At 44.9% G+C, this 15177-nt stretch overlaps 2 protein-coding genes across 2 annotated transcripts in view; one reads left to right on the plus strand and one right to left on the minus strand.

The window, feature by feature from the left end:
* Positions 1-1099: 1099 nt before the first annotated feature.
* On the minus strand, positions 1100-2433 carry LOC133096145 (transcriptional enhancer factor TEF-4-like). The gene is given in 2 exon segments (XM_061197621.1): positions 1100-1532; positions 1534-2433. Coding segments are annotated over 2 exon segments (1317 nt in total). The 3' UTR covers positions 1100-1115.
* Positions 2434-14176: 11743 nt separating this feature from the next.
* The window catches only part of RELN (reelin), a 535801-nt gene continuing 534800 nt past the window's right edge, over positions 14177-15177 (plus strand). The window contains exon 1 of the mRNA XM_061197622.1: positions 14177-14575. Within this exon, the coding sequence (XP_061053605.1) occupies positions 14350-14575 (226 nt within the window). The 5' untranslated portion in view covers positions 14177-14349. The remainder of the gene's footprint in view (positions 14576-15177) is intronic.

Consider the following 15177-nt stretch of genomic DNA (forward strand, 5'->3'; position numbering starts at 1 on the left):
AATTTCTCTTTCAGATTTTTCATCATTAGTGTATAGGAATGCAAGAGATTTCTGTGCATTAATTTTGTATCCTGCTTCTCTACCAAATTCATTGATGACCTCCAGTAGTTTTCTGGTAGCATCTTTAGGATTCTCTATGTATAGTATCAGGTCATTTGCAAACAGTGACAGCTTTACTTCTTCTTTTCCAATTTGGATTCCTTTTCTTCTTTCTTTTTCTTCTCTGATTGCTGTGGCTAAAACTTCCAAAACTATGTTGAATAATATTGGTGAGTGTGGGCAACCTTGTCTTGTTCCTGATCTTAGAGGAAATGGTTTCAGTTTTTCACCATTGAGAACAATGTTGGCTGTGGGTTTGTCATATATGGCCTTTATTATGTTGAGGTAGGTTTCCTCTATGCCCACTTTCTGGAGAGTTTTTTTTTTTTTTTTTTGGTAAAATAGCTTTATCCTCTGTCAAAACACAAACCAGCACACTTTGGGGGGAGGGGAAGAGAAGGAGGCAACACAGTCTAGCCCCACGGCTCATTTAGAAGAGGACATGAGATTTAAAAGCCTCACCCCACTGCTTGCCCAGCTGAGAAAAAGGCATGACCCTAACACCCACTTATAAATATCTCTTGTTATATTAAAATATATATATATATATTTCCAGGGCCCATCTGGCTCTACTCCTGCACAGAAAGGGTTAACCTTCAAAATTCAATATCAGGGTCCCGGGATGGGGCTGGTAAGGAGGGGAAGATTGGGAAGAAGGAGGGTGCTGAAAAACAGAGAGGGACAAGCCAATGTGTAACTGGGGCCCTCCAAAACATCCAATACAGAGAAGGGGGAGGATGCCTGTCAGAGACAGAAACCAGTGTTGTCCCAGGGGTTGTCTCACTCCTGTCCCCAGTGTCAAATGCTCTGGAGTGATCTGTCCTTTCAGACACCCCTGTGAGGTCCCAATATCAGGATCCATCCTTTCCTCTCAGTCCCAGCCCATTCAACTCACCACCGAGATTTTAAGGTCCTAAGAGGGAGCAGCCCCCCCCCAAGTAAGAAGCGTGAGGAAAGCTGGAGGTCCTTCCTGGGAGGAGGGTATTCCGGGGGTGAGCCACTTCTGGGGTCCCCCTTCAGTCCCTGACCAGGCAATAAATGTGGTGCTGGGCCCCCTGCTCACTGGTGGAGACCTCGAAGACATAGGTGGTGCAGAGCAGCAGTTCCTGGGTGTCTCTGTTTGTCACCACCTGGAGGATGGTGAAGTTCTCCAGGACACTGTTCATCATATAGCGCTCGGGCAGCTGCCGCAGCTTGTGCAGAAAATTCACCAGGTACTCACACATGGGTGAGTGCAGCAGGCGGTACACGAACCTCCCGTCCTCCAGCTGGGCACGCTCTGTCTTGGAGGAACAGGTGAGGGTCATGTGCTCCAGGCTCTCATACTGGCTGCTTACTCCATAGAAGCCACCACTGCTACCGCCGGCCCCCACCTCCTCGCCACTCGGGCCCCAGTTCAGGTCCACCCAGAACTTGACCAGGAAGAAGGCATGGCGGGGGCCCATGATCATACAGCTCCCGCAGACCACCCTTTTTCTCAGGGAATTTGTCATAGATCTGCCAGACGTCCACACTCTCGAAGGGGGGCGCTCTGGGGCTGGGGCAGTGCTGGCTGATGTGTACAAACAGGTGCCTCTGGTAAGAGTCAGCTGCATCTGGAGGTTCCACAAAGGCCGAGAACTCCACCAGCTGCAACCGAGCAGTGCCCAGAGCCCAAGCCTGCCAGGCTGGGGGTGATGGGGCAGGTAGGGGCAAAGCAGGAGATGAGAGGGCTTGGGGGGGCTCATACCCTAGGAGGTCAGTAGATGGAGGAGTCAGTGACAAGGAGAACGGTGTCTGCGAGAATGGCTTCACATCTAGAACATTCCAGGGGGGCCCAGAACCCCCCGACCAAAACTGGAAAAGCTCTGGGGCCTGAGGACCGGCGGGACCAAGTTTGGCCTGCAGGCAAGGTGCTGAGATGAGCTGGGCTGAGGACATGGTGGCCATTGTCTGGAAAGCCTTGTCCTTGGAAACCTGGTCCACATTCAGGGCCTTGAGCTTGGACTGGATTTCCCTCGATTTCCTTCGGGCCAAAACCTGGATATGACTAGAGACCTGTTTGCGAGTTCGAGTCTGCTCTGTTCTCAGCTTGATGTAGCGGGCAATCAGTTCATTCCGACCATACATCTTGCCTTCATCGGACAGGATGATTTTCTGCTGGCCACAGGGTGGGTAGATGGCCAGGGCCTCCTGGAAGCTCTGCTCGATGTCTGGACTCCAGCCACCCTCTGCGTCTGGGGCCCTGTCTCCCCCCGCCCCATCACTGCTGCCAGTGCCCTCCTCGCTTCCTTCCTCACTTCCTGTCCAGCCACTGCCATTGTCCAGGGGGGCCCCAGCCCAGGGTTCCCCCATCTGGGCCTCCCGGCCTGGGGCTGGGGAGCTGCTCTGGAGAGTTTTTATCATAAATGGGTGTTGAATTTTGTCAAAAGCTTTTTCTGCATCTATTGAGATTATCATATGGTTTTTATCCTTCAATTTGTTAATATGGTGTATCACATTGATTGATTTGCATATATTGAAGAATCCTTGCATTCCTGGGATAAACCCACTTGATCATGGTGTATGATCCTTTTAATGTGCTGCTGGATTCTGTTTGCTAGTATTTTGTTGAGGATTTTTGCATTTATGTTCATCAGTGATATTGGCCTGTAGTTTTCTTTTTCTTTTCTTGTGACATCTTTGCCTGGTTTTGGTATCAGGGTGATGGTGGCCTCGTAGAATGAGTTTGGGAGTGTTCCTCCCTCTACTATGTTTTGGAAGAGTTTGAGAATGATAGGTGTTAGCTCTTCCCTAAATGTTTGATAGAATTCGCCTGTGAAAGCCATCTGGTCCTGGGCTTTTGTTTGCTGAAAGACTTTTAATCACAGTTTCATTTTAGTACTTGTGATTGGTCTGTTTATATTTTCTATTTCTTCCTGGTTCAGTCTCAGAAGGTTGTGCTTTTCTAAGAATTTGTCCATTTCTTCCAGGTTGTCCATTTTATTGGCATATAGTGGCTTGTAGTAATCTCTCATGATCCTTTGTATTTCTGCAGTGTCAATTGTTACTTCTCCTTTTTCATTGCTAATTCTGTTGTTTTGAGTCTTCTCCCTTTTTTTCTTGATGAGTCTGGCTAATGGTTTATTAATTTTGTTTATCTTCTCAAAGAACCAGCTTTTAGTTTTATTGATCTTTGCTATTGTTTCCTTCATTTCTTTATCATTAATTTCTGATCTGATTTTTATGATTTCTTTTCTTCTGCTAACTTTGGGGTTTTTTTGTTCTTCTTTCTCTAATTGCTTTAGGTGTAAGGTTAGGTTGTTTATTTGAGATGTTTCTTGTTTCTTGAGGTAGGATTGTATTGCTATAAACTTCCCTCTTAGGACTGCTTTTGCTGCATCCCATAGGTTATGGATCATCATGTTTTCATTGTCATTTGTTTCTAGGTATTTTTTGATTTCCTCTTAGATTTCTTCAGTGATCTCTTGGTTATTTAGTAGCGTATTGTTTAGCCTCCATGTGTTTGTATTTTTTACAATTTTTTTGCTGTGATTGACATCTAGTCTCCTAGTGTTGTGGTCAGAAAAGATACTTGATACGATTTCAATTTTCTTAAATTTACCAAGGCTTGGTTTGTGACCCAAGATATGATCTATCCTGGAGAATGTTCCATGAGCAATTGAGAAGAGAGTGTATCCTGTTGTTTTTGGATGGAATGTCCTATAAATATCAATTAAGTCCATATTGTATAATGTGTCATTTAAAGCTTATGTTTCCTTATTTATTTTCATTTTGGATGATCTGTCCATTGGTGAAAGTGGGGTGTTAAAGTCCCCTACTTTTATTGTGTTACTGTCGATTTCCCGTTTTATGGCTGTTAGCATTTGCCTTATGTATTGAGGTGCTCGTATATTGGGTGCATAAATATTTACAATTGTTATATCTTCTTCTTGGATTGATGCCTTGACCATTATGTAGTGTCCTTCTTTGTCTCTTGTAATAGTCTTTATTTTAAAGTCTATTTTGTCTGATATGAGCATTGCTACTCCAGCTTTCTTTTGATTTTCATTTGCATGTAATATCTTTTTCCATCCCCTCGCTTTCAGTCTGTATGTGTCCCTAGGTCTGAAGTGAGTTTCTTGTAGACAGCATATATATGGGTCTTGTTTTTATATCCATTCAGCCAGTCTGTGTCTTTTGGTTGGAGCATTTAATCCATTTACATTTAAGGTAATTATCAATATGTATCTTCCTATTACCATTTTCTAAATTGTTTGGGGTTTGTTTTTGTAGGTCTTTTCCCTCCTTTGTGTTTCCTGCCTAGAGAAGTTCCTTCATCATTTGTCGTAAAGCTGGTTTGGTGGTGCTGAATTCTCTTAACTTTTACTTATCTGTAAAGGTTTTAATTTGTCCGTCAAATCTGAATGAGATCCCTGCTGGGTAGTGTAATATTGGTTGTAGGTTTTTCCCTTTCATCACTTTAAATATGTCCTGCCACTCCCTTCTGGCTTGCAGAGTTTCTGCTGAAAGATCAGCTGTTAACCTTATGGGGATTCCCTTGTATGTTTTTTGTTGCTTTTCCCTTGATGCTTTTAATATTTTTTCTTTGTATTTAATTTTTGATAGTTTGATTAATATGTGTCTTGGCGTGTTTCTCTTTGGGTTTATCCTGTATGGGACTCTCTGTGCTTCCTGGACTTGATTGACTATTTCCTTTCCCATGTTTGGGAAGTTTTCCAGTGTAATCTCTTCAAATATTTTCTCAGACCCTTTCTTTTTCTCTTCTTCTTCTGGGACCCCTATAATTCAAATGTTGGTGCATTTAATGTTGTCCCAGAGGTCTCTGAGACTGTCCTCAATTCTTTTCATTGTTTTTTCTTTATTCTGCTCCCTGGCAGTTATTCCCACCGTTTTATTTTCCAGCTCACTTATCCGTTCTTCTGCCTCAGTTATTCTGCTATTGATTCCTTCTAGAGTATTTTTAATTTCAGTTATTGTGTTGTTCATCACTGTTTGTTTGCTCTTTAGTTCTTCTAGATCCTTGTTAAATGTTTCTTGTATTTTCTCCATTCTGTTTCTGAGATTTTGGATCATCTTTACTATCATTACTCTGAATTCTTTTTCAGGTCATTTGCCTATTTCATCTTCATTTATTTGATCTTGTAGGTTTTTACCTTGCTCCTATGTCTGTAACCTTTTTTTTGTCGTTTCTTTTTTTTTTTTTTTTTTTGATGGGTGGGGCTGTATTTCTGTCTTATTTGTTGTTTGGCCTGAGGCATCCAGCATTGGAGTTTGCAGGCAATTAGATACAGCCAGGTCTTGGTGCTGAGATTAGGACTTCCTGGAGGCCTCACTTTGATTAATATTCCTTGGGGTCTGAGGTTCTCTGTTAGTCCAGCAGTTTGGACTCAGAGCTCCCACCACAGGAGCTCAGGCCTTACCTCCGCCCTGGGAACAAAGAACCCACAAGCTGCGTGGCGTGGTAAAATAGAAAGAAAGAAAGAAAAAAAGGAGCAGTACATTATCAAAGAATAAAAAACAAAATTAAATTATAAAGATATAAAAAATATATTAGGAAAAATAAAAATATAATGGAAACAACTGCAACAAGGTAAAGTAAAACCACAACAGAAAAAAGAAAAAAAAAAAAAAAAAAAAAGGAGGGGTGTGGGGGGAACAAGCCAAAAGGAGCAGAACAATAACAAAGTACAAAGAATAAAATAAAATTAGAAAAATAAAAGATTTATCAGGAAAGATAAAAATATAAATGAATCAACAACAATGAATCAACAAGGTAAAACAGAACCCCAACCTAAAAGAGGAAAAAAGAAAAAAAAAAGCTTTGGCTATGGGGGGCAGAGTTTAGGCGGGGGTGGAACTTAAGCAGGGGCGGGACCTAGGCAGGTGGGGGGCGACGTTCAAGCGTGGGGCGGCGCCTCTTCTTAGGACCCGGTTGCTGGGGGTTCCTCCCATCCCCTTAGGTGTCTGTGGTCCCCCATCGGTGCCTGGTAGGTGCCCTAGTTTGCAGAGACATGAATTCTGCATTCTCCTAGTCCGCCATCTTGACTCCACCCTCAGGCCATTAATTTTTGACATTGTTAGTTGCTTATCTTGCTGCTATATCTAATTATTTAATGGGCTAATAAAAATACATATATAACTTTTTTAGTATGCTGATAATAACCATATTTCAATATAATTTGTTTCTTTATAAACCTATATATTATATTTAAAGGCATTAAATATTTGAAAACATTTTTCTAAGAAGAGGTCCATAGGTTTCATCAAACTGCCAGAGAGGTCCTTCGCACAAACAAGGTTAAGAACATTTGCTCCCAAGCAACTCTACTCCTAGGCATCTACCCAGGAGACAGGAAAATGTATGTCCATACAAAGACTTGTATGTTAATGTTCAGAGCAGCATTGTTCATAATAGCCAAAGAGTGAATGGATCTATCCATACGTTAGAATAATACTTTAGAATAAAAAGAACTAACTGCTGATACAGGCTACAACATGGATGAACTTCAAAAACAATGTGCTAAGTGAAGGAAGCCAGATCTAAAAGACTACAAATTTTATGATTTCATTTATACAAAATGTCCAGAAAAGGCAAATCTATATATACAAAGTAAATTAGTGGTTTCTTGGAGCTGGGGGTGAAGAAGATGGGATTAACTGCAAATGGGCATGAGGGATCTTTCTTGACATAATGGAAATGTTTTAAAATTGGATCATGATGATGTTGTACAACTCTGTAGACTTACTAAAAATCATTGAACTGTACATTTAAAATGGATAGCATTTATGGTATTTAATTTAAACCTCAATGAAGCTGTTAAAGAAAAGCAAGGACCTTTGCTCCATTGTATGATCAGATCATTTATTTATTATTCTATTAATGGATATTTAGGTGGTTTCCATTTTTTGGTTTTGCTATTAATATCAATATTGCTATGAGTATTCTTGTTTATTTATTTATTTTTATTTTTGGCTGCGTTGGGTCTTTCTCTAGTTGCTTCGCGCGGGCTTTCTCTAGTTGAGGTGAGCAGGGGCTCTTCTTTGTTGCGGTGCAGGGGCTTCTCATTGCAGTGGCTTCTCTCGTTGTGGAGCATGGGTTCTAGGTGTGCGGGCTTCAGTAGTTGCAGCATGCGGGCTCAGTAGTTGCGGCACACGGGCCCTAGAGTGCATGTGCTTCAGTAGTTGCGGCACGTGGGTTTAGTTGCTCCACAGCATGTGGGATCTTCCCAGACCAGGGATCAAACTCATGTCCCCTGCACTGGCAGGCAGATTCTTAACCACTGTGCCACCAGGGAAGTCCCCTATACATCTTTATCTGTTGTAATTCTTTGAAGCCTGACTTAAAGGAATGGGGTTTTTTCTTCCTAGAGACAAATTCAAATTTATTTCTTCTAGGGCCTGGAAGCAGTTTCAACTCAGGACCACCTTAAAATTAATTTTTGGCTTGAGGTTTTTGAAATAAAACAGATGTATGAATTTGGGCCACAAACTCTTGAGAACCAGATTGTGGTTTCACATTTTGGTGAGAGAATTGCCCTGACATCACTACTCTCCAGTAAGATTGAGACAAATGAGGAAATTTTTTTTCTAGTTCACCTTACCATTGAGGGTCTAGCTATTTGAGGATGGGTCATAGCTTTATGCATGAATTTCCTATCACAGTGCTTCACAAATTGTCTGTGAGCCATCATAGGCAGGTACTTTTTTTTTTTTTTTTTAATATAATCAAAATTAGTTACAAGAAAAATGGAATATTGCTTGGATGTTACTGCACTATAAAATCCTTAGAAAAGTTTCCAAACACTCTCAATTTCTGTACACATCTCAACATGGACTGGCAACAGATAATTTGTAGACTGATCTGCAAACCCCACTTTGAGTAGCACTGTCTTCTCATTCTTCCCACCTTGGGCAGGCCCTAAGCTTTATCTCCTGTTTCCACACCTCATTTGGCCATCAAAATGGAAGTTCAATGTGTGTTGAAATGGGAGATGTCACAGAGTCCTGGGTGGGTTGGATACTCATTAGCTTATCTCTGGATTCTTGCTTTCACTTCGTTTTCACCTCTAAAGATTTCTCTGTATATCTCACTAGTTTGGCAATGTGTCAAAAGAGGTTCCCCCATGATCCAACACTCCCTTTCCTAACTGAAATGTATGCATATGTTTACCAGTAGACAGGCACAAGAGTATTTTTAACCGCATTTTTCATAGTTGCCGCAATCTGAAAATAGCCAACCGTTCCATTAATGATAAATACATTGTCATAGCCCTCCCTCCATATGCTACGTAGTAATAAGAATGAACAAACTATTGATACATGCAACAATGTGGATGATTCTTACAAACATGATGCTGAGCCAAAGAAGCCAGATATAAAATCGTATGTATTGTATAATTCCATTTAGATAAAGTTTTAAAACATGCAACACTAACCATCCTGAAGACATATTATGTCCCTGCCTAAAATCCCTTCCATGCCTTGGGGAAGACTGATGGCTCAGACGGGTCATAGGCCCTTCTGCTCTTGTTCTCTGAATGCTGCTCACTTGCCATGTTCCACTTGTGAAAATGCATTGAGCTCTACATTTAAGATTTGTTCACTATTTCCTGCATATACTTCATTAAAAATTTACTTAATAAAAATATTTAAAAATATAATATAAATATACTATTATATAATGTATATAAATATAATAAATAAAAATATTTTAAAAATAGTTTATCCCACAGCAACAGTCACCAAGCTTCAAAAGACTGAAAGCTGGGCATCATTCATCTTCAGCCCTTCTCTCTCCCCCCAGCCCTATCCAGTCAGTAACCCAGTCTATCACCGAGTCCTGTAGTTGTCTTGTAAATACTTCCCAGTTCCATCCTCTTCTCTCCATCTCCTCTCCAGAACACCATCTCTCACCTGAGCTCCTTGCACCACATTTCTAATCCTCTCGCTGCATGTACTTTTACTGCTCTCCAGTCCATTCACCCCTCTGGAACCAAGATGACCTTATAAACAAACAAACCATGACCAGGGAATGTCCCTGCTCAAAATCCCTTCCATGCCTCACCATTGTTTTCAGGAAAAAGACCAAAATCCTCACTATGGTCGACAAGGCCCTGCCCAGTCTGGCCACTGTCCATGCTAGGGCAAGACCAGTCTCCCTGGATAATCTTTACTCCATCTGCACTGACGTTCTTTCAGGACTTGAATCTGCCACCTTCCTTTTCACATCGGCTTCTTCTTACATGTAGGTGCTCTGGCCCGAAATGTTTTTCCCTCCTTCTCCCCACCACTTTTTACCAAAGTAACTACTCGGAGATCTTAGCTTTGACTCTTTTTCAGTTAAGCCTCCACGGTTCTCTTTTTTCTTGCCATCCTTAATTTTTAATTTAGTTTAATTTCAATTTAAATAGCTACTTGTGGTTAGGACCTATCTAACGATCTAGTTCTAGAGGAACTATTTTAGGTTGGGGGGAGAGGCAGGTCAGGAAAGGGCAAGCGCAGAAACATGTAAATTGAGACTTGGAGGATGAATTGATAGCATCCAAGTGAGGAGTGAGGTGGGCGAGGGGAAGGCTGCGGGAGTGTGGTCAGGGCACAAGAAATGGGAGGGACATTCCTGAGAGAGGAAACAGCATGTGCAAATCCCTGGAAGTGGAGAAGCTTTAAAAAAGGGATTTTTAGTGTTGAATTGTTTTCTCTTTTAGAAATTTTATGGTATAATGCTTTTTTATTGACCCATGATTTAATTATTTAGTATTTTAATTTGGGGTACATTAAGTAACTTGTTCTGGCAAGACATGCATATCAGAGCCAATCCTCAAATATCCCACCTTTCCAAGTGGTTTCATTCCCTGAAGACTTAGTTAACTGTTTTTTGTTTTGTTTTTGTTTTGTTTTTTTACTTAAGAGCCTCAGTTTCTTCAGATTGTACATCTTATGGGTAGTAGGTTTTATAAGTTTACTAACTGCAATCTAAAGAAGGGTTTTCTTTTATTTGACCTTTTATTACCATTTTGGAGCCTATAGAGTTGACTGATTTCACCATCTCCATATTTATATTTATATACTTTTTTGATTTTATGTACTTTTTATTTGACTTTTACATAGTAAATAAGAGTAGAGATTCACTTTCTCATACACACCAAAACGTTTGATACTTTGACTCAAAAAATCAGTGAAGGCAGACAGTGAATGAATGCTTACAACTTTAAAATGTAATTTAACAGCTTTTTTGTGTTTCATTTAGAGTCATCATCTTCCAATGATTTGAAAGTTGTGGATCTCATAGTATATAATTTAATTTCCATTGTGTTAAAATTATTCAAATGCTGGTCAGTAATTTCTACTTATCAGCAAGAAATGAATTTATAGTCTGGATGCTTAAATGTAATTTTTTGGTAGACTAATTGCTTCTCCAGAGCTCTTTTAATTAAAAAGGGATCTTACCCCATTTTAAACTCCCTTTCCCACAGATTCACTCATTTTCACGCTGACATCACCTTCTATTTTTTTGCAGATTTTTTTGGATGTAAACCAAATTTTCTTGAAGAGTATGTCTCTATTTTTCCATTAGTTCAAAGGTTTGTAGATTTTGTGGACCAGACAAATATTCCTCAAGATGTTTATTATGGCTCACTAAACAGAAGTAAGATCTAAGGGTTAGCACACGAGCTGGGAACTGGAAGTTTTGAATTGTAACCCAGTTTGCCACGTTATTGTGGGACTTAAAGTGAACTGCTCACTAGGAAGATGCTGTTCCCCATGTTCAAGGTGATTCTATATCCATGTTGTGTAATTTTCCTTCATTTTAAAAAAGATAATTGGGCTTCCCTGGTGGCACAGTGGTTAAGAACCCGCCTGCCAATGCAGGGGACACAGGTTCAAGCCCTGGTCGAGGAAAATCCCACATGCCGCAGAGCAACTAAGCCCGTGCGCCACAACTACTGAAGCCTGCACTCTAGAGCCCACGAGTCACAACTACTGAAGCCCGTGTGCCTAGAGCCCGTGCTCCTCAACAAGAGAAGCCACTGCAATGAGAAGCCCGCGCACCACAACGAAGAGCAGCCCCAGCTCGCCGCAACTAGAGAAAGCCCGCGCACAGCAACAAAGACCCAAAGCAGCCAAAAATAATTAATTAATTAATTAATTTAAAAATATATAAAAGATTATTAAAAAGTATTAATAATAATTAGTTGAACTGGATTCCCTGAAGAAGGTATCAGAGATGTGTGAACTTGGGCTTCTATTACTGTAAGGGCACAGGTATACATGCTAGTCCAAAGGACTGCTAAGTGGAGCGTACAAGCATTTACCCTCTTCTTAAGCAGCTCAACACCACTCAGGGCATTATTTAAACAGTCTCTATGCCTGTTAATGAACAACCACAGGGCTGTAGTCACAGATTCGAGCCTGCGTAGTTCAGAGTATAAAAGTCACCCAAATGCACATAGCGAAGTCATGCTGTAAAAGTTAAGAAAGCACAAAAAAGGGGAAGATTGGAAAATAAACTTGGTCACATAAATTGAATGTCAAGAAAGCCATGGTGAGAGATTCACAAGAGAATATTTCTTACAGAGTGAAAAGAGGGGGACTTCCTGGGAACTGGGGACCTTCTGGGAATTAAGTGTAATTGTGACCTGGACCAAGTATCAGTGCTTTACTACTTTACTTTTCGGTTTATTTAAGTCAGCGACCTTGGGATCAAGCATGGCCAGATTTGATCCCAGGCTCCTCTTCTTATGGAGTGCCCTTGACAAATTATTTAACTTGTATGAATCTCAACTTTATCTTCTAAAAAATGAGGATAATTATACCTACTTCACAGGCCAATGTAAGAATTAAATGAGGTAATCCAACATTGGTTAAAGAATAATTCTCATCCCATCCCCCTAACAGCATCAATAGGCATTCATTCCTTACAGCGGTTTGCCATGGTTAAGTGCAGGGACTCTGGAGAGTGCAGCTCTCTCACAATTACAGCTGTGTGACCTTGGACACATTACTTGACCTCTCTGTGCTTCAGTTTCTTCGTATGTAAAATGTACTATTAACAGCAATTTCCCCATAGCGTTATGAGGATTAAAGGAGTTAATATGTAAAGTACTTAGGACAGTACTCGGCATATAGTAAACGTTTTAAAAGTGTTAGCTAAAAATGTTCAATAGTTTTGGATTCTTTCTAGAAGTGATTCATTTCGTCTTAGGTTTTAGTCACATAACGGGACAGGAAGAGGTGGTGACAGCCTTGCCAGCTGCGGGCGAGTGTCTTGTAATTGAGGCAACATCGCCTGCCTGTGGGGAAAAGGTGGTGGTGGTGGCTTCCCCTAGTCTAGCTAGGGTTGCCGTGGATGGTTGCAAGGCAGGTCCCGGTGACAGCCTTTGTAGCCAGCAGCCAGGCTGCCTCGCATCCAGCCTTTGTTACCGACTGTTTCCTCCCTTGTGAAATGGGGATCATTTTTGCCTCTCCGGGTGTTGTGAGGATTAAATGAGGTGACTTACCTACGGCCCAAAGCCTGCACCAGCACAGAGCTACAGGGGTAACGACTGTTACATCGAATATATACAACAGTTGAGCCCTGGGGGATTTTGAAGGAAGGGAAACCAGAAGGCAGCTAGAAGTGGCCCTTCTACCTGTCTGAACTCGGCCTGGGTAAGAGGAAAACCACCAGTCTCTTCCTTTTGCAACAAAGTGACTACAGAGGTCTCCCCTTGGAAAGACTCCTCTTGTCTTTTCGCACTCCCCCCCGTCCCCCTCCCCCGCCCCGTCCCCCCAATGCAGGCAAAGACACCATCCCTTCCAATTTTATAATCTACTCATTTCTGTACGTGCGGGTTTATCTGGACTTGGTGGCAAGCCAAGGGTGGTGGGGAGAGGCATTAAAACCTGGCAACCCCGCTCCCCCATCTCCGGATGCCGCAGGGCTCCTGCCAGCCGTCCTCGGTTAGAAACATGCTTTTTATTTCTCTTCCCCGCAGCCTCCTGTGCAGCAGCTCATTACCACCCACTTCAGTCACCGCTGCCGGCATCTCCCCAGACGTTTCCCCCTCCCCCCATTTCAGGGGCATTGGTCGTAGCTGACATTTAAAGGAAATAAACACCGATTTAAAAAATTACAACCATCTCCGCCTGAAGAACCCAGCAGCAATGAATAATAGAAAAGTCCAGCGAAGAGCGCCTGTCGGGGCTCAGCTCCGCCAGCCCTTCCCGCCACACAATTCCCCACACCCGAGCAGCACAAATCACCATTTCCAGGCACCACTGGAGGCTGCCAATTCTACTTTCGCTTAATCTCATTTTAAATCCGGCTACAGATGAGGCTCGGTCGCTGCGGCGAGGAGCCGGGCGGGGGCCAGCGGGAGAGACTCGAGGCCTGGGTGGGAAAGAAGCGCAGGGGCCCCTCGCGTTTCGGGGCCGCGGGCGGATCCCCGGAACAAGTGCGGGCGGCCGGGGGCTCCGAGGCGGGCGAGCCCCGAGGGGCGCGGGGCGCAGCCGGCGCAGACAAAGAAGCCGGCGCCCGCTCCCCTCCCCACCGCCCCTCTACTTCCCCCTCGCCTCCTCTCAGGAAAAAGGAGGGAAATCTGAGGGGCAAAAGGGACTGTCCTCTCCTTTTGCTCCTCCGGACAGCTGGGCGGGAGGGTCTCTCTCTCTCTCTCTCTCTCTCTCTCTCTGAGGCGTTTAAGTCCCTCCCTGCAGATTCGCGTACCTCGTGGCCCCGAGCCCCCCTCCCCCAACCCGACCGACTCGCATCCCTCATCTGCCCTTCAGTGTGAGAACTGGGCTCAGGCGCCGGGCCTCGCGGAGGCGTGCGCCCTGCGCCGCGCGAGGTGCGGCGAGCGAGCCCGAGTGGGCGGGGGCCGGGCGGGCGCGCGCGGCGCGGCGCGCAGGGGCGGGGGAGCGGCCGGGACACGTGTGGCGGCGGCGGGGGCGATTCCGCGCCCCAGGCTTTAAGAAGGTGTGGAGTGGGCCGGGCGCTTTCCCAGGCCTGGCGGAGGGGCGTCGCGCACAGGCGGCGGCGGCGGCTGGGCGGCGCACCGCGGCAGCGGCCGACGCGCTCTCGGCGTCCGCAGCCCGGCCCCGCGCTCCCGCGGCCCAGAGAAACTTTGGGAGCTGCAGTCTCCCGCGGAACTTCTCGGCGGGGCTCCGCGCCCGAGCCCTCTCTGCTCCCTCTGCCGCCTTCTCGCCGTCTCTCCACGCGGCTCCTTCGTCCCGGCGCCTCCAAAACTGAATGAGAGAGCGGCGCTCGGGGCGCGCGGCGGCGGCAGCGGCGGTATGGAGCGCAGTGGCTGGGCGCCGCGGACTTTGCTCCTGGCGCTGGTGCTGGGGGCGACGCTGAGGGTGCGCGCCGCGGTGGGCTATTACCCCCGCTTTTCGCCCTTCTTTTTCCTGTGCACCCACCACGGGGAGCTGGAAGGGGATGGGGAGCAGGGCGAGGTGCTCATTTCCCTGCACATTGCGGGCCACCCCACCTACTACGTACCGGGACAAGAATACCATGGTAGGTACCACAGCATCTCCGCGCTCGCCGCCCAGCGCAGCTTTGTGTCCCTTTCCTTCTTCCAAGGGGCCGTTTAACCAAGAACGGTGACAACCCTTACCTCAGCATTACCTCTGAGGAGGGAGAGAAAACAAAGTTAGCTGAGGATAGAGTCGCGAGTTGGGATTTATTCCCCCCTCGTCCCCCCCTCCCCCACTCCACACACTCCCCTCGCGCGTCTCCCCGTGAGGAGCCGGTTCTGGTGAGAAACGCCAGAGAATTCTTGAGGTCTTTCCTCCTCCCTCGTGGTTCTGGCAGCTGACACGTGAATGAAAACGCGCATCTTGTTTCCTTAACCCGAGTGCTTGGATCAGACCTTTGTCCTGCTCCGGGTTCCTCCTGAAGGGCATCCGGGGGTTGCTGGGCTTTGCGGACCGGCTGATGACAGCTTGACGCGCCCCGGTCCGCGGCCGCCCCGCGCCGTCGCCCGCCGGGCCGCCGCAAAGTTCTCGCTGCTCCCCAGCCAGGGGTCCCTCTCGTTTCCTTCAGTGTCAGACGACCCTCCTGACAGGGAGCGGCTGCTTCCAGCGCTCTGCTCTTTTAAAAGTGGCTTTTAAAATGTC

The sequence above is a fragment of the Eubalaena glacialis genome, chromosome 8, assembly GCF_028564815.1.
Source record: "Eubalaena glacialis isolate mEubGla1 chromosome 8, mEubGla1.1.hap2.+ XY, whole genome shotgun sequence".
NCBI classification, from domain to species: domain Eukaryota; kingdom Metazoa; phylum Chordata; class Mammalia; order Artiodactyla; family Balaenidae; genus Eubalaena; species Eubalaena glacialis.